The sequence below is a fragment of the Mobula birostris genome, chromosome 4, assembly GCF_030028105.1.
Source record: "Mobula birostris isolate sMobBir1 chromosome 4, sMobBir1.hap1, whole genome shotgun sequence".
Lineage (NCBI taxonomy): Eukaryota > Metazoa > Chordata > Chondrichthyes > Myliobatiformes > Myliobatidae > Mobula > Mobula birostris.
The window spans coordinates 81916261-81940209 of NC_092373.1; the positions used below are offsets into that span (position 1 = coordinate 81916261).

The 23949-nt window shown below is 40.1% G+C and overlaps 1 protein-coding gene across 2 annotated transcripts in view; it reads right to left on the reverse strand.

Moving 5' to 3' along the window:
- Positions 1 to 23949, reverse strand: part of arhgef4 (Rho guanine nucleotide exchange factor (GEF) 4) — a 355442-nt gene that overhangs the window by 87630 nt on the left and 243863 nt on the right. For both annotated transcript variants that reach the window (XM_072255652.1, XM_072255654.1), the window contains one exon: positions 7492 to 7631. In XM_072255652.1, the coding sequence (XP_072111753.1) occupies positions 7492 to 7631 (140 nt within the window). The remainder of the gene's footprint in view (positions 1 to 7491; positions 7632 to 23949) is intronic.

A 23949-nucleotide genomic window follows, 5' to 3' on the forward strand; every position in this document is an offset into this window, starting at 1 on the left:
CTCAGAGTCCTATACAGTTCCACACCCACCATACACCTGATGAAGAAATGATCACTCTCTAACGCGGTCTGCTCATAAATATCCCACTCTGCAATACCTGCAGTAGTATCAGATACTAATACGAGATCAATAGCAGATACTGAGCTTCGCGGAATATCAAATCTGGATCCTCTACCATCATTAAGACACACCTAATGATGACCATCCAAAAATCCTCCAGCACTAAACCATTTGCATTCATTCTACTGCTACCCTACAATGTACTGTGTGCAGTAAAATCACCACACCAAGCTAATCTGAGACCTATGATCCCCCCCCCAACAGTCTCCTATACTTCAGAGATTAATTTATCACAGGGATTATAAAAATCAATTACCTTGCTTATCCCATATTTCAACCACTACAAACTCATAAGATTCGCCTTCTTGCCTTACCCTATACCCTATCCCATGTTTGATAAAAAATAGCTACCACCCTTAGCACCCAAATCCTGTTTCCTCCATACTACATCATAACCCTGGAAAGCCAATTCCAACTGAGGTTTAAACAAAGTCTCTTGAAGACCTATAACTTCTGGGATAGAAGGCATATCCTCCAGAAACATTTTAAGTTGCTGCCCATTAGCAAACTCCTGGCATTCAACTGTAAAATAGTAAGTACCATTAAGTAAGAGTCTGTAAAGTGAGAGTACCACCCTGTAACACCTCACTTGCTATGTCTAATGACAATCTTGCAAAACCAAAATATTTATCTGCAGCCATCAAAATAATTTTTGTTTTCTGTGTTCAACTCTTAGGTTGAGGTACACACTTGACTACATCAGCCATAAAGCCCACAAATCTTACCTTATCCACCATCAAAATTTCATTAGTAATAAATGAGTGAGCTGGACAAACAATTTCTTGTTGGACAAGGGCTCTGGGTACAAACCTGTCACCTTTGTCAACTTCCTTGACCTTCTGCAGGGCTTCAGCATATGGCACACCAGATTTCAATCTCACCTTCTGAACTTCGATCACTCTTTTTTAAACGAACTGCCCACCCTGCCTATGCAGCACTATGTTCTCCACAGCAATAGCAACATTTCAACTTAACACCATTACCACAGGCTCCAAAGTCATGTTCACCACCACACCTACTGTAGCATTCCTTCCCAGGGCACACAGCAGCTATGTGTCCAAATTTACAGCAATTTTAACATCAGGCCCCAGAACTCATAAAACCTAAAGACACTATTCAGCAAAGAAGAACCATCAAATTTAATCATAACTGAGAGACTATCTTTATGTATTTCATCCTGAATTTTTTTTAACCTTTTCCCCCCTTTCAAATTCTCCTTTATCTGGTCCATGAAACATATAGAGGGACTCCTGATATGATTCTACTCACCCACTGTCTTTCCATAAACAGTGATGCAAGTACATTCCTACCACCAACAGATTTCAAAGTCAAACCTCTATCCTTTCATGTATCATCATTGCATATCACCAGCAACATTCCACCTCGAAGCGGACAAGCACCAACTGTATCCCTCAGTGCTTTAAGATCAGAAGTCAACTGAATTAGATTAAGAGAATGAGAAGGATCAGAGTCAAACTTCATCAATATCTTAAATTCCTGTTTCCTCTTCTTTCCAATATCACACCGTTCCCGGCCATCACTAAGTTTGCTCCCTGCTTCATGTTCCCGCTTTCTCCTATGACCTTTGACTTCCTGCCAAACATTATCCTCCTTTCTGTTTCCACCACCATTCTCCATCTCCCGTTCACTTCTTGGGTCACTATCACTTCCTACCATCTCCTCTCCAGGCATAGCACCAGAAGTTCATCTTTCCTCACAAAATCCATTTCAAATTGATAGGCACGTGGCCAGCGCCGCTCACTAAAATGGCCCGGGACAGAGCCGCCCCGATATGTCCAGACAGGGTGCTGAGCTTAGGGCCACTGCTCCTCCGAGAGGTGGCTGCAGTGGGTGGGTCTGGAGGACAGGGAGTGGACGGGTTGTACAGGAAAGGGTTGTGGCTGCGGTAGGCAAACCTGCCTAATCAAACAAGTATTGTGGATGAGAGCTGGGTTTAAATAGGCTACAGGTGATGAGTTGAAAAGTGGTAGGTGACTCCTGTTAGCTGGATGGAGACTGGAGGTGCCTGTCTGTGCAGGCCCGACAGGCAACTGCAGATTAGCCATGATTTATTGAATGGCTGGACAGGTTTAAAGTGCTAGGTGGCCTATTCCTGCATCTATTGTCTGTGTTCTTGTGTAGCGTGAATTGCTGTTTCAGTAGCTGGAAAAAGACGTTTGGTGACATAACTATTCTATGAGTCAATGACAGCAGCAAAGCCATAATTACTGCATATCTGTTCAGCTCTGAAAAAATAATTTCATCTATGAAGTTGATTACTTGATTAAAAGAATGAGATTTATTTTTCAGACAAAGTACTTCATTTTATTGTAATTTGTTTAAATGTTATAGCTCCTACCTCAAGCCAAGTACATTTATTATCAAAGAATGTATAAATTATATAACGTTGAGATTTATTTGCTCACAGGTAGACACAAAGCAAGAAACGTAAAATAACCCAATTAAAGATAAAAAAGAATAAGAATAAAAATAAAAGATTAAACACTTCACAGAAGGCCAAGTCAAAGTGAAGGACGTTTGCTTCCTGTTTGATATCTGTGAGAAGTTTTCACCGTAGTCGGTAACTTGGCCTGCTTACTTATTTTAGTACATGTTCTCCTTGGGTTATGAACATGTGTCTAATAAACACCCACTATGTACAAACAAGTATTTGGGTGACTGGAGGGATGGATACGGATAGATTTGCTGGCTACTGCAGGCATTTTCTGCCAGTTGAGAATGGGAAATTTCCACAAGCCTTCTAACCACACCCATACGATCTGCAACTTTCGGGGATGAGTGAATGAGGCCAACTGGTGGCCACTGTCCCTATGCACGTTTGCTCTCCCATCACAGCTATTTCTGTGATTCTCTTCGGTGCACCGGGTTGTGCTTATTTCAGGAACAGAATCCTGTCATAACCTGGGGATGGCCTGTAGTTCACAGGAGCTGGACATCATTGGCAACCCTGGCATTTACTGTCCACCTCAAATTGTCCCTGAACTGTGCAGGCAGTTAAGAGTACCCTAGTTTGGTGGATCTAGGGTCATATAGATGCTGGACTGGGGAGGGAGTCCAGAATATGAGGGTACCGGATGACTGTTTTACAAAACTGAAGTAATTTTGATATTATATTTACCTAGACTTGCTCTTTTGAATTCAAAGTTCAAGGCATATTTATTACCAAAATATCTATATTTTATACAACCTTGAAAATCGTCTCCTTCAAAGAAACCCAATAGAATCCATTAAAAACAAAAGGAGAATGTCAAACACTCAGTGAGCAGAGAGAGGAAAAAAACAAATCATGCAAACAATAAGAGCAAGCAAACAGCTTTCAGAACTGAAGTTCCCAAAGGCGACGTCACTGCAGCTGATCCAGAAGTCCACTAGTTGCAGGCCACAGTCCAAATGTCCTTGAGTTGAATATTCTAGCTGCCATGATGGGATTCAAACCTATTTTACTGGGTCAAATAGCCAGTAACTTGATCACTGCGACACCAGATCCCTGCAAGGTAGCATCACTTACGCTGGGTCACCTAAAGCTGCATTTGGACTAAAAGCAACAGCAAGTAAATTGAAATCTGTACCATGAAGATCATTCTGTCTTTATGTGCACCATCACACTTGCTAGACAAAGTGAACTCTTGATCCCCCTATGGACATCATTGTCGTCCGTGCACTTCGTTTGTCTACTTGCATTGCACTTTCTCTATAGCTCTAACAGTATATTCTGCATTGTTTTCTTTTTACAACCTCAGTCTAATTATGTATGGTGTGATCAGTGTGGACGGCATGAAAAACAAAAGCTTTTCACTGTATCTCAGCGCATACGTAATAATAAAAACAACAGTGATTTCCTCAACCATAGGACTGGCAATACTCATGTTTTAGTACCATATCCAAAATTGCCAGTATTGCTTGGTTTAGTGCAGTTCTTCTCTTTTTGACTTAAAAGGCAATGGGTTCCAAACCCAGTCCATACAATTCAGCATATGATCTAGGAAAATGTACATACAACACTGAGAGAGTGGTGTACCGTCAGAGCCACGTGTCTAGAACGTAAAAAGGTTACACTCTCACAATATAATGTATTTGGGAATAAGATTCTTTGAAATTGAAGGAATTTGCTCTGGTTTGAGGTAGGATCACTTCTCTCTGGAAATATGACCAGATTAGTCATTTTCTGTTTGATACGCAAATAAGAATGGCACTTCTGAAAAAGAATTGTTTAGAAATGGTGACAGGAGAAATTCTGCATGACTGTTGTTTATCATTGGCATAGAGCAAGGATTCCAAACCTTTTTTATGCAAAGAATCCCGATCATTAACTGAGTGGTCCGTGGACCCCAAGTTGGGAACTCTTGGCACGGAGTTAATGTTGATGATAAGGATAAAAATTGAGTGTGTGTTAGCATTCAGGTTGTTTTGTGTCTTTATAGATCAAAACTAAAGATGCACTCTCCACTTACAATTTATACTGCTGCTTTATGGACATTCACTATGGATTGTAGCTCAATGAGATTTTTATTATTTCACAGTTAACATTTCTGCTATTTATATTACCACTATTACCATGAGACAACTACCATAACATAAAACTCAGTGACAGAGAAAACAAACAGAGCGTAGTTAGCTGCACTACTTCCACACCAAATATCTTATTACAAAAAGACACCAAAGAGACAAAGTATATTTATTATCAAAGTATGTATGCAGTATACAACCCAGAGATTCATCTTCCCATAGACAGCCACAAAACAAAGAAACAAAGAATGGAACCCATTCAAAGAAAAATATCAAACCCCAAAGTTTTTTTTTTAAAAAAAAGACCAAATCATGCAAACAGCAAAAAAAGAGCAAAAATCACAGAATATAGAACACCAAATCACAAATCATCGAACCAGTCCAGAGGCTATTTTCAATTTCACCAGCTCATTTGCCTGGCCAGGTCACCTTGTTACCAAAGAACCCAACTGTATTCCATTCACTTCAATGGGTACAGATCGTCAGACAGCTACTGAAATTAGCCTATTCTCGAACTCCTCTTGCTAATCTTTGAGTAATTACCACCATCAACCATCTCATACTGACACAATAGGCATCTGCTACAGACCAAAATTCATTTGGCAGCCAATTCTCTTCATCCACAGTCAGATTCCAGACACAACAATAGACAGTTTGTGCATAAATTTATCTCCAAGAAAGAAAATAACACCAGAAAAATGTTTTAAATTCTCAATACATTTTTGCCATACTTTAATATCAGAAGTAGAAAACACCAAACTCCAAAAATATCAAATGTGAAGTAACTCATGCGACACTATTATTAGCAGCAATCAAAATGACATTCAAAGGTCACCGAGACATTTACACTATTCAAAGCAATCAATAAATATGCATTTGCTTTTGTCTAATCTCAATTTGCCGGAGTCACTTGTCATTTGCACCTAATATACTGAATCCAGGTTTCTCCAATCTCTCCCCATGCCCTTTTATCATATAGAGTCTCCAGTGGCCATTGTAAAAGTGATCCAGTGTAGGAGAGGCTTTGGCAAGGAAGTACTTGTCAGATAAGATTTTTTTTTAATTTTCTTGTTAATCCATGATTTTTGACAGTGTGTGTAAAATGGCAGTCAGGCCAGTGGAAAGCTCCTCTTGTGAGATGTGGGAGGTCAGGGAACCTTACCATCTCCCTGATGATGTCCCTGAGGAGTGTTTGTGAGAAGTGCTCCCTGCTGCAGCTCCTGACACGCTAGGTGAAGGAACTGGAGCTGCAGATGGATATACTCAGGATCATCCAGGATTCTGAAGATATCATAAATAAGAATGTTAGTGAGGTGGTGACACCTCTGGTGAATGCTAGAGAGAGATAGGTGATCGCCTCACTAAAATTCTTATTTTAGTGAACTGAGCAGAATGGGCAGGACTTCCCTGTTGCCATCCCCCTTACCGCTAAGTATATCCCTTTGGATACTATTTGGAAGAGGGGTACATTCAGAGGCTATTAACAGTAGCTGGGTCAGTGGCACCATGTCGACTCCAAGGCAAAGAAAGGAAGGATGAAGCCAGGAAGAGAAATAGTGAAAAGCAATTCGATTGTAAGGGGAACAGACACACATTTTTGTAGCTGCAATTGAGACTCCAGGGTGGCATGTTGCCTCTATAGCACCAGGGTCAAGAACGTCCAGGTTATTCTGAGAGTGAAGGGTGAGCAGACAGAGTTCATGGTCCATTTTGGCACCAATGACGTTGGCAAGAGCAGGGATGAGGTCCTGCAAAGGGATTTTAGGAAGCTAAGAAGAAAGTTAGAAAATGGGACTTCCAGGGTCATAATGTCAAGATTGCTACCCATGCTATGTGCTGGTGGGGTGAAAAATAGGTACACAGTGCAGTTCAGTATGTGGCTAAGGATCAGGTGCATGAGCTGGGGTACCATATTTATGGATCACTGGGTCTCTTCCAGGGCAGATGGTTTGCATCTGAACTGGAGGAGAACCAATATCTTCACTGAAAGGTTTCCTGGTGCCACTTGACAGGGTTTTAAGTATAGTAGCAGGGGGATGAGAATCACAACAGTAGGGCAATAGCTGAGGGCAAGAAAGATGGTATAACAAGTAAGACTGAAAGGGACATCAGCAAGGAACAAGCTAATAAACATGGTAGGTCTGAAGGGTGTTTTATTGTTCTGATTTTTGTGATATCAAACATTTGCCTGTCAGTCTCTTTCCAGAACATTCTTTATACCAGCATCAAAGTGAATTGGAGAATATACATTCTCTTAGATACTTGTGTAGAATGGTGTAGGTAATCTTGCAAACATGATCGGGAACTGTATTTGAGAAGATATTGAAACAAAGTTACAGAACAATACTGAGTTAACCAACCCACAGTTTCTCCGAGCACATTTTTTGCAGTAGGAATGTGGCATTATTGAATTTCAGTGTCAGAAATACAGTAAATCCACAAGCATTCACCTGGAGAAGGCAATAGATTTTTACACCTCTGGGAGAAGAAGGCTCATGGCAAGTGAACAAAAAATCTCTTCCTGCCAGTTAATTTAATTTACAAAATGAATGATGAAATGGGTTCTGAAGAAGATCTCCCAGCTGACTACTTTCATCTGGAACTTATGTCAATATTGGTCCAATATATTGTACGATTTGATAAGATTTTACTCAATATTTGGCAAGCAAAGTGTTAACATTACTGGCAGATTTAACCTGTCAGTAATTTTGAGATATTATTCTGGAAGTACTATTGGAAAAAATGTTTGGTCTTCATGTAGGATGCTAGACTATTACAACCTTCTGTATCTACCCCCAGAGTTTGCACAGACAATACTCTGCTTAATTTTGTAAAGCTCAATACCTCATTGATGGCCAGCTGCTCTCCGCCTCCTCCTTGGTGCCCATATCGGTGGTTTCCGCTCCGATAATCCTCGTACAAATCCTCCTCACTTCCAGCTTCATCAGCAAAAACACTCTTCTCTAGTGCACCATCGGTGATGACTGCAATGTGAATAAAAACAGAAAGGTGTGTATGCTTGTCCTCAACAAATACATCTTGAATTTCAAAGTTCAAAGTAAATTTTAGTATCAAAGTACATACAAGTTACCATATATAACCCTGAGATATATATACCAAATATATAGAACAATAACTATAACAGAGTTTTGATAGATTGCTCATATGCTTTTTAAGGAGTTCTTTTAAAGATTACCTTTTCGTTCATTTCAGTGGAGGGGAGTTTAGGCAGGCTCGCTTGACAATCTGCAATTGCTTGAACCTCCAAACATTAATAACAAAAAGTAACCTCCAGATATTGCAACATAAGACGATAAGACGTAGGAGCAGAATTAGGCAATTTGGCCCATCAAGTCTGCTCTGCCATTCCATTGTGTGAGGAATTTACTATCCCTCTCAACTCCATTCTCCTGCCTTCTCCCTGTAACCTTCGATGCCCTGACTAATCAAGAACCTATCAACCTTCACTTTAATCATACTCAATAACTGGACCTCCACAGCGATCTGTAGCAATCAATTCTACATATTCACTACCCTCTGGCTAAAGAAATTCCTTAGCTCTATTCTAAATGGATGTACCTCCATTCTGAGGCTGTGCCCTCTGGTCCTAGGCTTATACACTACAGGAAAAATCCTCTCCACATCAACTCTATCTAGGGCTTTCAATATTCGATAGATTTCAATTAGATCTCACCTTATTCTTCTAAACTCCAGTGAATACATGCCCAGAGCCATCAAAAACTGCTCATATGTTAACCCTTTCATTCCTGGAATCATTCCCGTGAACCTACTCTGGACCCTTTCCAATGCCAGCACATCTTTTCTGAGATATGGGGCCCAAAACTGCTCACAATACTTCAAGTGCAGTCTGACAAATGCCTCATAAAGCCTCCGTATTACATCCTTGCTCCTATATTCTTGTCCTCTCAAAATGAATGCTAATACTGCATTTGCCTTCCTCACCACCTGCAAGTTAACCTTTAAGGAATCCTGAACAAGGACTCCCAAGTCCTTTTGTACCTTTGACTTTTGAATTTTCTGTCCATACAAAAAATAGTCTATGCCTTTATTCTTACCACCAAAGTCCAGGACCGTACACTTCCCTACACTATATTCCATCTGCTACTTCTTTGCACATTTCTCCCAATCTGTTTGGATTCTTCTACAGTCTCCCTGCTTCCTCAACACTACCAGCCCCTGCACCTATCTTTGTATCATCTGCAAACTTGGGCACAAAGCTATCAATTCCATCATCACTTAAACACACAAACACACTGACATATAATGTGAAAATAAGTGGTCCCAATAGCAATCTTTGCAGAACACCACTAGTCACCAACAGCCAAGAATAACCTCCCTTTGCCTCCTGCCAGTCAGCCAGTCCTCTATCCATGTTAGTATCTTTCCTGTAATATCATGTTCATTTGCAATTTCAACTTTTCTGATTTTGTATCTTGAGTCTCTACAATTGCTCAGCAAAATATTATAATTCATAGATAAAGAACTGTTATGCTGCTATTTGGCTCATCCCTGCTATGTCAGGACATCCAGGTCATGTCATGTAGTAGGTGGCCATAATTAAATTAACTTTAAAAGCAAATTCAATGTGCTGTCATTACTTCATCAGCAAACCTAGCTATAGACGAAGGTAAATTTCCAAGAAGTTATTTTTTTGCTGAATCTTTTGCTTGGCTGACTACATCAATAGGAAAGGGAACATTAAAACTAGGGTAATCATGTTTTCAACTCGATTTTCTGGTTTGCATGCCAATTGTAACTCTTTTGTTTGTTTAACTAGTAATTCCATAAGACCATAGGACTAGGAGCAGAATTAGGCCATTCAGTCCATCAAGTCTGCTCCACCATTCCATCCTGGCCGATCCTGGATCCTACTCAACCCCATACACCTGCCTTCTCGCCATATCCTTCAATGCCATGACTGATCAGGAAACGATCAACTTCCACCTTAAATAAACCCATGGACTTAGCCTCCACCGCAATCTATGGCAGAGCATTCCACAGATTCACTACTCTCTCTGGCTCAAAGAATTCCTCTTTATCTCTGTTCTAAAAGGTTGCCCCTCAATTTTGAGTCTGTGCTTTCTAGTTCTGAATACCACGACCATAGTAAACATCCTGTCCACATCCATCCTTTCAACATTTGGTAGGTTTCAATGAGATCCCTCTGTATTCTTCTAAAAGTTCCAATGAATTCTTGAAGAAAACAAAAAAAGACAAATATTTGGTTTTGCTAAGGGCGCTTAAGGAGAAGTAAAGATGATGAATTGTGAATATTCTGAAACCAATATGTTATTTGAAGTTCAGGAAGACATGTTCCATCTGGGTTCCCAAATGACAATATGACAACACTTTGCCTACATCAGAGAAAAAAAGTTCTGGAGCTAAGCCACTGGCTATGGTGAAATGCTGGAAAAAGATTTTAAATCTAGGACTTTGCTTTGGTGGCTTGGTTACATATGTGAAATATAGTGAAGGACACCACAGTGCTATCAATTAGAACATGTAGCATCCAGGTATCTTCTGTTTAATCAGGTAGAAGATGGAAATCTTTCCCTGAAAGACCATATGATCCAGATCAATCCTTTACAACAACAACAATAAATTCTAAAATAGAGTTAATTAACTGATGACATTACTCATTGGCAGTCAATCTGCAGAAACAAATTTTGCCCCCAAGCCATTTCTCGGTGAAAAATAATTTCACTGAAGCGTGTAGCTTTTAAACTCTTGCTATAATAAGAACTACTCTTTCCAATTAATTTATTAATGACTAGTAAAGCTTAAATTGAAGAACATGTACAAAAGTAAATACATATTTTGTTCCCTCATGTCTTACTTATTTTAGGTTCTATTGCCTAGAAGTTCGCTCCTGGTTTGTAATGCCAATTGCACTATATGTGCATGACATGATATTACAAACTACTTCTGAACTTCAATCCACTTGAATCAATGTAACCAAATTTTAGAGAAACTAAATAGTGCATTTGTGCTACCAATCAAGGAAATGATTTTAGTTTCTATTTAAAGTTGTACCAAGCCTTTTGTTTACAGGATTCTGGGAAAATCTACTCATTTAGATAATAGTCTGAATTTAGATAACAGTCTGCACTATTGTTCCTTTTACCAAAATGCATTATTGTACATTTCCCAACACAGTATTCTATCTGCCACTTTTTTGCCCATTCTTCCAACTTGTCTAAGTCCTGCTGCAATTGCATTGCTTCCTCAACACCTATCTACCCTTCCATCCATCTTTGTATCATTCACAAACTTTGTCACAAAACCATCAGTTCCATTATCTAAACCATCGACAAACAATCTGAAAGGTAGTGGTCCTAGTACTGGCCCATGAGGAGCACCACTAGTCATTAAAATCTGTTATTTTGCAGCAGCAGTACAATATATTAAAATAAGTAATTTACAATAAGGAACATAAAAAAGGTATGCAACAAGAGAGGAAAATAGTGAGGTGTTGTTTGAAAGTCTGATGCTGGAGGGTAAGAAGCTGTTCCTAAAATGTTTAGTATGTATCTTCAAGCTCTTGTATCTCCTCCATAATGGTAGTAATGAGAAGAGGGCATGTCCTGGATGGCGAGGGTCCTCAATGATATATGTTGCCTTGCTAAGGCATCACCTTTTGAAGGTGTCCTAGATGGTAGGAAGCTAGACCCAAGATGGAGCTGGCTGTGCTTACAACCCTCAGCAGCTTTTTCTGATCCTGTGCATTGGAGCCTTCCGGCAGACAGCAATGTAGCCAGTAGGAATGTCTCCATGGTTCATCTGTGGAAACTTATTAGAGTGACCAATGTTCCAGCAAGTTCAAACTGGTGGGTAAAGGTTTCTAAAATGGCTAGGTTTTTATATTGCTTTGGAAACTTTCTTCATCCCTCCAAACAATGTTTGGAGTTGTATATCTCAGGAATTCATACACAGATCATTACTTTGCAATGGAAACTCTTACTGATATTACATCAACATCCTTCTTGAGACTGGGAAACAGAATGTTTCAGTTTACTTGCATTCAAATTTGTAAATAGTTGCAAAGGTTGAGACAGGTAATAAATATCATGGTGACCTTCAGTCATCTGGAAAGCAATGGTTTCAGTGAACAAGATCAGGCAGCGTCTGTGGAAAGAGAAATAGCTAACATTTCAGATCTGAGAACCTGTTTCTCTTTGCACAGATGCTGCCTGGCCTGCCAAGTGTTCCAGAATTTATTTTTTATTTCAGATTTCCAACACCTGCAGTTTACTATTTTCATTCAGAGAACAAGATGTGACTCCACTTCTACTCAGTCATGAGCATTGGATGAGTAGAAACATGTCAACAGTTGGAATGTGGCAGACCCATCCTTCTGCATTTCTTTGTGCTGAGCGTGCCTCCCTTCTGTTGCAGTGAACCAAGCTGGCCAATCACAATAACCTCCTGCCTATGGGCAACAATAGTCTTCTTGCAGCCGGTATTTCTCATCTGCTGAGTTTCATCACTGACCTTGACACCCTTAACCAAAGGTTGTGTGTAGCACATATGCCCAAGATGACACACGAATAAATTTTGCTGGCAGCAGCATGCATTCTTTAAACCCCACATATAAATAAAAGTATAAATAAAATAATGATTATTTTTACTCCCAAATGAATCAGAATCAGATTTAATATCACCAGCATATGTTGTAAAATTCGTTGTCTTTGCGGCAGCAGTACAGTGCGATACATAATAATGGAGAAATATATGAATTACTATATAAATTACTACATATATAATTTAAATTAAATAAGTAGTGCAAAATTAAAAATAGTGAGGTAGTGTTCATGGGTTCAATGTCCTTATGTCCTTTCATAAATTGGATGGCAGAGGGGAAGAAGCTGTTCCTGAACTGTTGACTGTGTGCATTTAGGCTTCAATACCTCCTTCCTGATGGTAGAAATGAAAACAGGGCATTCCAAGAGCAATGAAATATTTTCAGAAGAAATATTTCACACCAGCTTTGTGTGAGCTAGGCAGTTCTGGGAACATGTGATGTTGGATGATTCAAAGATTCAAAGTACATTTATTATCAAAGAATGTATACATCATAAAACCTTGAGATTTGTCTGTTTACAGGCAGCTGCAAAACAAAAAAAATCAAAAGAACCCAATAAAAAAAAATAAAGACCAAACCCCCAATGTGCAGAGAACACACAAATCATGCAAACAACAGAAGCGAGCAACAGCAACAGCATTCCGAACCAAATTGAGTCCTTGTCTCGATATCCTCGGAACAGCTCAGAGTAGGCCCAAAGCCTTGGTGTTCAGTTCATCAAATTGGTGGAGCAAATCATTCCTACGTTCACAGGCATGAAGCACAGCAGCCAGAGGGCAATCTCACAGCCTGAACATCGTGGAGAGAGGAGCCCCTAGTCTATCTGAGCTGGCGTTTAAAGTGTCCAAATAGCAGATTCTACACTGCATTAGGACCCAGGCTCTGCTGCGGCAAATCGCTCCGGGCCTAGAAAATGTCACCCTGAGATTCCCTTTGTGCTAGACTTTGCTGCCAAAGAAGCCATTCTCGACCTCTCCAAATCAGCTCAGTGCTTACAGTGATCTAACCTCGCTTGACTCTCAACACCCCACCTTTCCAGTCTATTCAGGCTAGCATTTAAATTGTCCAAACAGCAGATAGCACCAGCATAAGGACTGGGCTCCGCTGCAGCGAATTGCTCTGGGCCTAGAACACACCGCTCAGAGATTCACTTTGGGCCTAGATTTCGCTGCTGAAGAAGCCATACTCGACCTCTCCAAATCCACCCTCGCACCCGGGTTACTTGGACAGGCATTGGAACTCCTTCAATGAATTGTACTCCTCAACGAACTCCTCTGAATTGTACACTCCAACCAGCACGGCTCCGACTCCAAAAGTGTTGATTTTGCAGCGCGTCAGCAAGGCACGTTTCTCAAATTTGCTTTGCCTTCACTCCTCTCTTCATTGTTTGCAACGATAGTTCACCACAATTTACTTCAGAAAAAGTGTTATTAGTCATGTTTGTAATCAAATTTCCTGATTCAACTAAAAACAAGTGTTTTGAAATCCTGGTAAACCTGATGTGCGCATCAGTATTTGTTTAGTAAATGTTTGGGCCAGTTGGTATTGGCTTTGTTTTGCTTATTTTTTTTGATGTTTGTGAATGTTTATTTTTCAATTGTCTTTTTAAAAGGTCAGAATTAATCATTTTAAACAGGTTTTCTAAAATGCTTCATTCATTTCAATCTGTCTCTGTTAGACTTCTATTAATAGTAAATCAATGAATACACATAAATAAGCAACAGACTCATCTTTTTTCCTTAAAATAGTCCATAATTATTGTTACTAATTCATTCATCAATGATAACCTCTGCTCAAAATTACCATGGCACGTGAGAGAATTTTTTGAAGATTATTGCCAATTTTGGCAAAAAAGAAGATTGCTCTACTCATTCGAGGCCAATCACCTCATCTCCAGGGCAACACCTTAGGAGCTCCTAGCAAGGATTAGACAGCACCAGGTCTAAATTGGGAAAGTTAACCAACATTTGCCATTATTCAGTCCCAGTTATAACTCTGCAGCTATGAAGGAGCCTGTGACTGAGTGCACCAGGGGGGCAGGGGGGAGGGAATTTGCATGGGCGAGCAAGTGCAGTGTATGCAGTGTATGGGATGGAAGCATATCTCTGAAACAAAATGTATATTGGGAATGAGAGTATGAAAATTACAAATCTTAGAAGGGTCACACCTGGTTTTACTGAGACATCTTCCCTAAAATAACATTGCTGCCTCAAACATAGCTGCACCCAACATAAGATATTCCTTATACAATGGACTGTACATAACTGAAGCAAATATCTCGCCAGGAATGAATGGGTAAATACAACTGAAAGCGCCTGGTTGAATTTGCAGTGTCACGTTATACAGCCTGAGAAAGATCGTGACCAAGTCATTCCTACATGCATTCCACTGGTAAAGCAATGCTAGCGATGTGAATTTCTAAGCTAAGCTTATTATGAACAACAGCTTAACTTATTTTTGCAAGTGCTGGTCAATTTCTAGCCACTGATTGCTAGTTACACATTTTGTTTAAGACACAGTGGATGGTGTCATCCAGGTTTTGTTGCATCTAGGTACTGACCATCTCATTTTCTGAGGAGAATGGACTTCTGAGGTGACTAGAATTCAGGAATGAGCTAGATCATTCTGGATGACCTATTTTATCAGGCTTCTTGATGCCACACTCTACCAACAGCGGGAGGAATAAAATGGAAGGCCCTTTTCAGACAAACACTTGGTTCTACCAGAACCTATCTTTTAGCGAAAAGTATAAACAACCTTCTCACACACGAGGAATTTTGCAGATGCTGGAAATTCAAGCAACACACATCAAAGTTGCTGGTGAACGCAGCAGGCCAGGCAGCATCTCTAGGAAGAGGTACAGTCGACGTTTCAGGCCGAGACCCTTCGTCAGGACTAACTGAAGGAAGAGCTAGTAAGAGATTTGAACAGCCTTCTCCTCACTTTGCAGAACAATAAATCTGAAAACTCCAATACAATCATTGCCTGAAGAGTGAACAGTCTATAAATAGTCCATGTGAACAGTATAAACATTTAAAGATCTCCTGAAATAGCGCAAGTGTGGAGTTTCCTTCTGTTTTCGGACCCAATTTCCTGCAATGGCCTACACTGCATTGGTGAATGTGCGTGGATGGGTTGGAATTATGTAGCATTAGATGAGGTTTTGTGTCACTGTTATACAACTGGAAATATACCCTTGACAAGCAAAGAACCATCCGATTCTTACAACATGGCCTAAGATGCTCTACCTGGGTACAAGTCCATAGGTCCCTGAAAATGGCAGGGTGGTAAACCAAGGATGTTGATGTTCTAGTGTTCGCCGAGCCTGGCAATTAGCTTGCAGACATTTCATCAGGGTGAACATCCTCAGTGATGAAATAACTGCAAGCTAATTGCCAATCTCGGCAAACAATGGCAACATCAAACGCCTCAGCCCGAGCTACCAATATCCACCACCATCCTAAACCAGGGATATTCCAAACCTGCATCATTGATCAGGGCAATGTGTATAATAGCTGAGAAGTCATGCTGTAGCTGTATGAAACTTAGGTTAGGACACTTTTGGAATACTGTGTGCATTTCTGGTTACTATAGAATGTGGAAGGTTTCAAGAGAACACTAAAGACATTCATCAGGATGCTGGCTTTATCAGAGTTCATAGGCTGTAGGGAGAGGTTGAACGAACTTGGACTGTCTTTTCCGGAACACCAGAGGCTGAGATAAGTATATAAATTTATGAGAAGCATAACTTTAAATAGAGAGTGGATGCTCTTCTTCCTAGGATGAAATGCTTGATAGTAGAGGGCAGAGATTTGTGAGGTTGTGAGGTGGGGGGCGAGGTGGTGTTGAAAGACACCTGCAAGGCAAGATTTTCACATAGAGAGAGGTAGGTACACAGAACACACTGTCAGCGGAGGCTGTGGAAGCAGATACAAAAATGATATTTAAAAGGCATTTAGTCAGGCAGATGAACAGGCAGGGAGTGGAGGGATATGGACTTGGGCAAGCATGTGGGACTTATTTAAACTTGTATCATGATCAGCACAGACATGGTAAACCCAAGGAACTGTTCATGTGTTCTGCTGTTCTATGTTCCATGTACTCTGGTGTAAGTGCAAACCATGGACAAACATTGAGCTCATATGGGACCAAAGAACACATGATTAGACTCCTACTATATTAAGCAGCCATATTTTATCTACTGTTTAGGGCTGAAGGCAACTGTAGGTGGGTGGGTCATGCTACGAATAGATGCTATTTCACAGCAGAATAGCAATTACTGCACATTAAAATTTGTTCAGTAACTGTGAAGTGCCTTAGAGGATCTTGAGAACATAACAGATGCAACAGAATGCCAAGTGTTTCATTTGTAGTCAATTGGTGCTTTAATTTTAATCTCCAATTTAAAGATTCAAAGATTCATATTATTGAAGACTGTATGCAATGTACATCCCTGAGGTTCATCTTCCCACAGACAGCCATGAAACAGAAAAATCATGGAACCCATTTAAAGAAAAATATCAAACCCCTAACGTACAAAAAAAGAATAAATCATACAAAATGGCAAGAAAAAAAGAGCGAAGAACACAGAATACAAACACCAAATTGCAAAGACGCACAAGCATATTGAGTTCAGTTCAATCCTGCACCACTTCTCTCACTATCTTCAGGCCACTGCACGAGTCCGCCCCGATCAAAATCATACAAAAGAGCATCAAAAAACAGCAACCAATGGTTTATGCGCAGATTTTCCAAGGGATTAACAAGCTAAGGCTTTTTTCTTAAAGATGTGGGGGTGCATTCCGACTACCGCTGCACCACTGCGTTCTTCGCGGCAATGTATCGGTCCGTGGAACAGAGGTTGGGGACCACTTAATTAATGCACCTGTTGCAAAAATAAAGATTGCCATATTCCATTCCTGTGTTCAATATTCTGTAGCTGAGTGGAATCATCATGTTTCCTCTCTGCCTAATGATGTCTGAGCAAATTGGAATGGTTCGTCTGCTCATTTCGCCTCTGTAGAACGCAAACTGAGTTCTTTGTTTCCATCTGGCTGAACACAACCTCTCAATCAATTGATTCCTTAGAGTCAAAAGACATGCTTCACAGTTTAACACAGTGCACAGAAACCTTTGCCAGGTCTTGTCTCCCTATTGAACTACTGTTAAGCCATTATGAATTACCTCTACAGTTGAAAATATATGTTATGACCTTGCACTTTATAATTTGCCAGCACAACAGCTTTCCAGTAGCTCTTACAATTTATTCTGCATTGTTATTGTTTTACCTTATTCCAGCTCAATGCACTGAGTATTGATTTGATCTGTATAAACAGAATGCAAGACAAGCTTTTCACTGTATCTTTGCATATATGAGAATAATGAACGAATATCGGTACCAATACCAGATGGGAAGAGTGAGGAGAGGGGAGCCAGTGGGAGGAATGTGTGGTTGATGGGCAGATGGAGTGGGTGGAGGAGGGGACACAAACGAGGTGACAGGCTTGGGAAGCATGTAGGAGGAACAGGATAGATCAGGAGGTGAGGGAAAAGGAAGAGAGGGGAAGCAGGTTCCCTGAATTTTGTGGATGGGAATTCAACACTATGCACTATGTATATATACAAACAACCCAGGGGACTAGGTTTCTGGAAAAATGCGCCCTAAACTTCAGAGAATTGTAGACACAGCCCAGCACATCATGGACACCAGCCTCCCCTCCATGGACTTTGTCCAAACTTTATCCTACCTCAGTAAAGCAGTGAGCATAATCAAAAACCTCACACACCACAGACATTCCCTCTCCTCCCCTCTTCTATCAAGCAGATGATAGAAAAGGCTGAAAGCACATGCCACCAGGCTCAAGGACGGCTTCTTCCCTGCTGTTAAAAGACTATTAAATGGTTCCTTAGTACAATAAATTGGACTCTAGACTTCACAATCTATCTTGTTAAAGCCTTGTACCTTATTGTCCTTAAGCACTGCACTTTCACTGTAGATGTTGCACTTTATTCTGCAGTTTTTTTGTATTGCCCTGTGTAATAATCTGATCTGTGTGAAGAATACACCAGACAAGTGTTTCAATGTATCTCAGTAGATGTGACAATGATAAACCAGTTCCAATTCCAATTCCAAAATGCATCATCAAACTAACATCATTGTGAAAATGTACATCAGGGAAAATGTGGTCGTTTAAAGTTTCAAGTTTCAATGTATGTACGAGGTGATGGGGACAAATGACCGAAAAGCCTACATGAATCTCCAAGTTTGTTTCTAGACAAGGTGCAGGACACAGATATTAATGGCCAAATTGATCATCTACTTGCAACCTTTACTTAACATTCCTTGCTGTGCTTCCCTCTCCACTTCATTCTGTCCTCTCTCACACAATACAGTCTGCTCACTGACTTTGTTCGCACGTTAATACAATCCAGCTGACATGAGTTCAGACCCTCTGCACAGATTTCCATGGGTTAACTGCAGTTCAAGAGAGTGTGTAGCCAGCATGCAGAACAGTCATGGCCGAGTCATAATGGATCAACTCCACCCGCAGTTAACTATGCTTCTTTACAGTGTTAAAGAGGGAACTTCTTCATCACATGATGGTAATCGGCTTGGTCTCATCAGGGGAGAGAAAAACAGCAAAGGAGCCATTAAAGAACAGAATCCCAACAAGTGATTTAGGTGTTAACACGCTTGAAAGTGAATGTGATTTTATTCACCCAAATTTGATGCTGGTGATCATCATAATCAGACACGCTGGCTTATTTGCATAGCAAGTGAGTGGGGCAACACTCTCATGAACATTCTGATTTATAATGATAGGTTACAGGCGATTATAGACTAGAGTTGCAGCACCACAGGATAATTTTATTTGGATCTGGAAGCTGTGAGACCCCTTCACCTTGAGTAGGAGAGACAGCTGCTCATACTGAGCACAGGGCACTAGCTGCTAAATTGCTGGAGAAAAAAACATACATACAAATTTCAGTCCCAAAATATGCTTGGCAAAAATATTTTTCATAAAAGGACTTGATGGGTATTAAGAGTGATGAGGCCTGTAATCTGGTAAATTACCCAGCTTTGCTATTTATCTACCAATGTCGTCTATGGGTATCTCAAGAAAAATTGATTTATACCAAGTGGAATGTGAGATATACATTAATCAAGTTATGAAACTAGACAGGCTTTGTTCGGTTTCACAAAGCTATTTTCTTAAACAGTTGTTTCCTTATAAATATATTTTGAAACTAATTACATTATATAAATATAGTTAGATATCCTATCAGATCCACAAAGCTTTATTGTTGAATTTAGTTTGCTAGGTATTGTCTAAACTGTACAATTTCCCTTGCAACCTGAATTCACAGCAGTGTTTTATAACCTGGATATCACACACCTAGTAAGTAACAAACTGACAGAGAAAGACTTCATGCTGCACCAGAGAAATACGTTTTTATTCCATGGAGATTTAGAGTGCGATCTGACAATTGCATTATACTGTACAGTATGACACTTCCTGTCTTATAAAGGTAAAAAGGCTTGCACTTACACAGCACTGTCCATCAGTTCTGGACAAAGCTAAGTGCTTTACAATCAATTAAATACTTTGAAGTCTAGTCACTGCTGCAAGCTGGGAAACACGCTAGCCAGTTTGCACTCAGCCAAGTTCTGCAAACAGAATTATGTTGATGATTAGATAAGACCATAAGATATAGAAACAGAATTAAGCCATCTGGTCCATCAAGTCTGCTCCACCATTTTATCATGATTGATCCATTTCCCTATAAGACCCAATCTCCTGCATTCTATCTGTATCCCTTCATGTCCTGACTAATCAAGAACACATCAACCTCTGCTTAAATATACCTAATGATTTTGCCTTCACAGGCACCTGTGGCAACAAATTCCACAGAATCACTACTCTCTAGCTAAAGAAGCTCCTCCACATTTCCATTTTGAATGGATGTCCCTCTTTTCTGTGGTTGTGTCCTTTCGTCATAGGCTCACCCAAAACAGGAGACATCTTCTCCACATCCACTCTATCGAGTCCTTTCGACATTTGATAGGTTTCAATAAGATTACCCCCTCATTCTTCTGAATTCCAGTGCACAGGCCCAGAGCCATCAAATGTACCTCATATGATAAACCTTTCAATCCCAGAATCATTATTGTGAACCTCCTCAGAACCCTCTCCAACGTCAGGACACCCTTTCTTAGATAAGGGGCCCAAAACTGCTCACAATACTCCAAATTGATAATCAATTTTTAATGATGAGATTGATCAAAGGACGCATTTTAATTAATTACAAAAAAAATCACCTCTTCTCTTCCTTAAATAATGATCACAGATGTCCTCCAAGACTGAGAAGGGGGTTCAGATCAATGTCTCATCAGAGAGACAGCAGACTGGAGAGTCAGTCACTCTGTGATCATTACTAGGTCAAAATGCACCACTCTGGAAATTCAACTGGGAACCTCTGTACAAAGATAATCCTACACCAGCAAAATAATTTTTGTGTGAATAGCACACACAGAGCGTCATTCTGTGCACAACACCCCTTTGGGAAATGAGCTTACATTCTGAAGAATGAGCATTATTGTTCACTTTTGTGGTACTGCTAACCTCATTTTCCTTCGTACATCACAGATCTGGCAGGAAACATGTAACACTGACGAACTTGGCTTCCAGTGGAATTTTCTGCAATGCAAATCTGACTGGAACATTTGAAGCATGCTACGTTGACTTTTAGTGACAAAGAATAGAGATGAGAATTGACAGCACAGCATCCAAATGTCGCACTGAATTCTAAGCTGTAGGTTCAGTTGGACTAAGGTGACTTGTTTTCCTGCCATGGTTTAACCTGAATATTGAAACTGCCTTCACTGACCTTTCAGCATGAAAATATGCAACATTTGTAAACACAGGAAATTCTGTAGATGCCAGAAATCCAGAGCAATACACACAAAATTCTGGAGGAATTCAGAAGACCAGGCAGCATTTATCGGGGGGAATAAACAGTCAACATTTTGGGCCTAGTCTTAATGAAGGGTCTTGGCCCAAAACGCCAAATGTTCATTCCCTTCTACTGATGCTGCCGACCTTCTGAGTTCCTCCAGCATTTTGTGTGCATGTTGCATCATTTGTAGTTGTTTTTATTCACATCTTCTGCCCTTACTCAAGAACGGCAGCAAGGACAAGCCAGGTAAATGCTGGCTAGTGAAAATAAGAAAGTAATTGGAAAACAATTCTGTGGTACGGGATTAATCTACACTTGAAAAAGCAGTGTTTGATCATGGATAGTCAGCAGTGGTCTTGGTAGGAAATCCCAAGTGATCAATTAGATCACATTTTTTTGAAAACATAACATAGTATATGAATAAGAGCAATAGAGATTATGTCTGCGTAGAGTTCAGAAAGGCATTTATAAAGGCCCCACATGGAAACTAGACCAAAAACGTTAGCACCCATGGTTTTCAAGGCAATTAACCAAACTGGGTCCAAAACTGGCTTGGTGCTAGAAGGCAGATAGTGAATGTTAAAGGTTTTTGTGATTAGAAGCCTGTGAATAGCAGAGTACCACGGTGATTCGTGCTGGGACCCTAGTGCTTTATTGTCCCTATTTGTTACATATTTATTATTTATGAAGGACATAGAAAAAGTAGTAATTAAGAAAGCTTTCTTCATAGAAGTGGTGTCAAGACTAGAGATATAGGTTTAGAGTAAGGGCTGAGAGGTGTAAATGGGATCTATGAAAGAACTTCATCATCCAGAGAGTAGATAGAATCTGGAACACACTGCCTGAGGGGATGGTGGAGGCGGAAATCCTCAAAAGATTTACAACATATCTAGATGAGCACTTGAATCATCAAGTGCTGGTGAAAGGAATTAGTATTGATAGGTTCTTTAATGATCACCATGGACATGTCAGGCTAAAGGTCTCTTTTCTTATAACAATGACTTCAAATGCAAACAAAAATTGTACTGTTGGGGAAAAACAAACAAGAGGAACTAATTGCAATACTCTCAGATGCAAATACGAATAATTAGATGACTACTAAATTACAATTCTCTGATTTCCAAGCACAAAATACTTTTCTCTTACAGGCACAATGTTGAGTTCAATCTGAACATTCAGTTTGAATTCATACTGTTTTTTTTAGGATGGAAAAACTCAGTAGTTAGTGATGCTGCCTCTAAATTGAATCCTAACTCCAGGTGCTGTCTGTATGAAGTATACAATTTCTTCATCCAACCACACGGGTTTCTTCAGAGCTGAATTTCTTCCCACTACCGAACAAATGCTGGAAGCTTAAGTGGCAACTCCAAATTACGTCCAGTGTCAAAAGAATCAGGGGGTTGGAGTCTTGGGGAGGGGGGGTGGAGGTGGATGTCGATGAGAGAAAATAAATTGTAGAGTTACAGGGAAATGAAATGGGGACTGGGGTTGGTAGGAATACTCTGCTGAGAAATGGCAAATTGTCGCTTCTGTGTGATATTCAGTACACCATTAATCTCTTGAACCGAATATTCTATCCAGTGATGTTTCACTGATTTCTTTTGCCATTACAGCTTTATAAGCAAATGAGAAAATACTTCGCTGAATTTAAGTTTCAAGGTCCTGTGTGGACATTTTGCCATCCTCCCTATGATCATGTGTGTTTTCTATGGTCTCAATATTGATTTTTCTTAAGCTACCCCTGTTATTTTCTTCACACTGCCAACTTTTATATCAGTGCTTTTCTACTTCACTGGCTATTTAGCAAATTACTTTAAAACGACCCTTGATGGAATTTTGCAACACCATACGATGCACTAGTCTATTTTGGTGATTATATCTCTGCAATGCTAGATTTCATGGATTGAAACAGTCGTGACAGTGTGGAATGATCAAAGAAGCAGTGATTCTTTTCAAGGCAGGACGTAGAAAACAAAATCCTTTGTGACTCATCCACTTCAACACCCACTGTCATGTATAAAATTAAATGGCACAGTGAGTACTTTACAAAAAACACAGTACTTATGGCTGTTTAGTCATTCAGCTTGTGTCCACTTGAGAACAGCTTCAGCTGCACTCTGGTGTATCTGGAGCTTCTGTCCGCGAGTTCCAGAGACTGGGATTCAAACCTGACCTTTGGTCCTGTCTGTGTGGAGATTTTGTCTTCCTTCCTATGATCATTTGTTTTTTTTTCCTGTGGAATGCTGTGACTTTCTCCCAAATCCCAAAGACATCTGGGCTGTTGACTGGCCACATCAAATTACTCCAAGTGTTCGAGTGAGTGGTAAAATCTGGAAATGAGTTGAGGGAAACATAGGAGCAAAATGACATAATGTTGTTGGATGCTAAATGCTTAGTGTAAACTCTACGGGCTGAAGAACCTGTTCTGTACCCAGTTACTCTCTGATAGTTGTTGAGGAATAATATGTACAGTCCCTGTTGAAAATGACTCAGCCACAATCAAAATAATAACCAGATAATTAGCAATGTTATGCAAGAGATAAAATATTGATCAGGATACCAGGAATAAATTATCTGTTTTTTTTACAGAAGAACCCAGAAACATCATTGCTTGTGTCTAGATTGGGCTCTTGTCTTCATATTACATCCCAAAGCCATCACTTCCAACAGTCCTCCAGTCTCTTAGTATGTCAGTCTGTATTTTTTAACATTCAAAACAAAATTGTCTAGGCGGAGCTGCC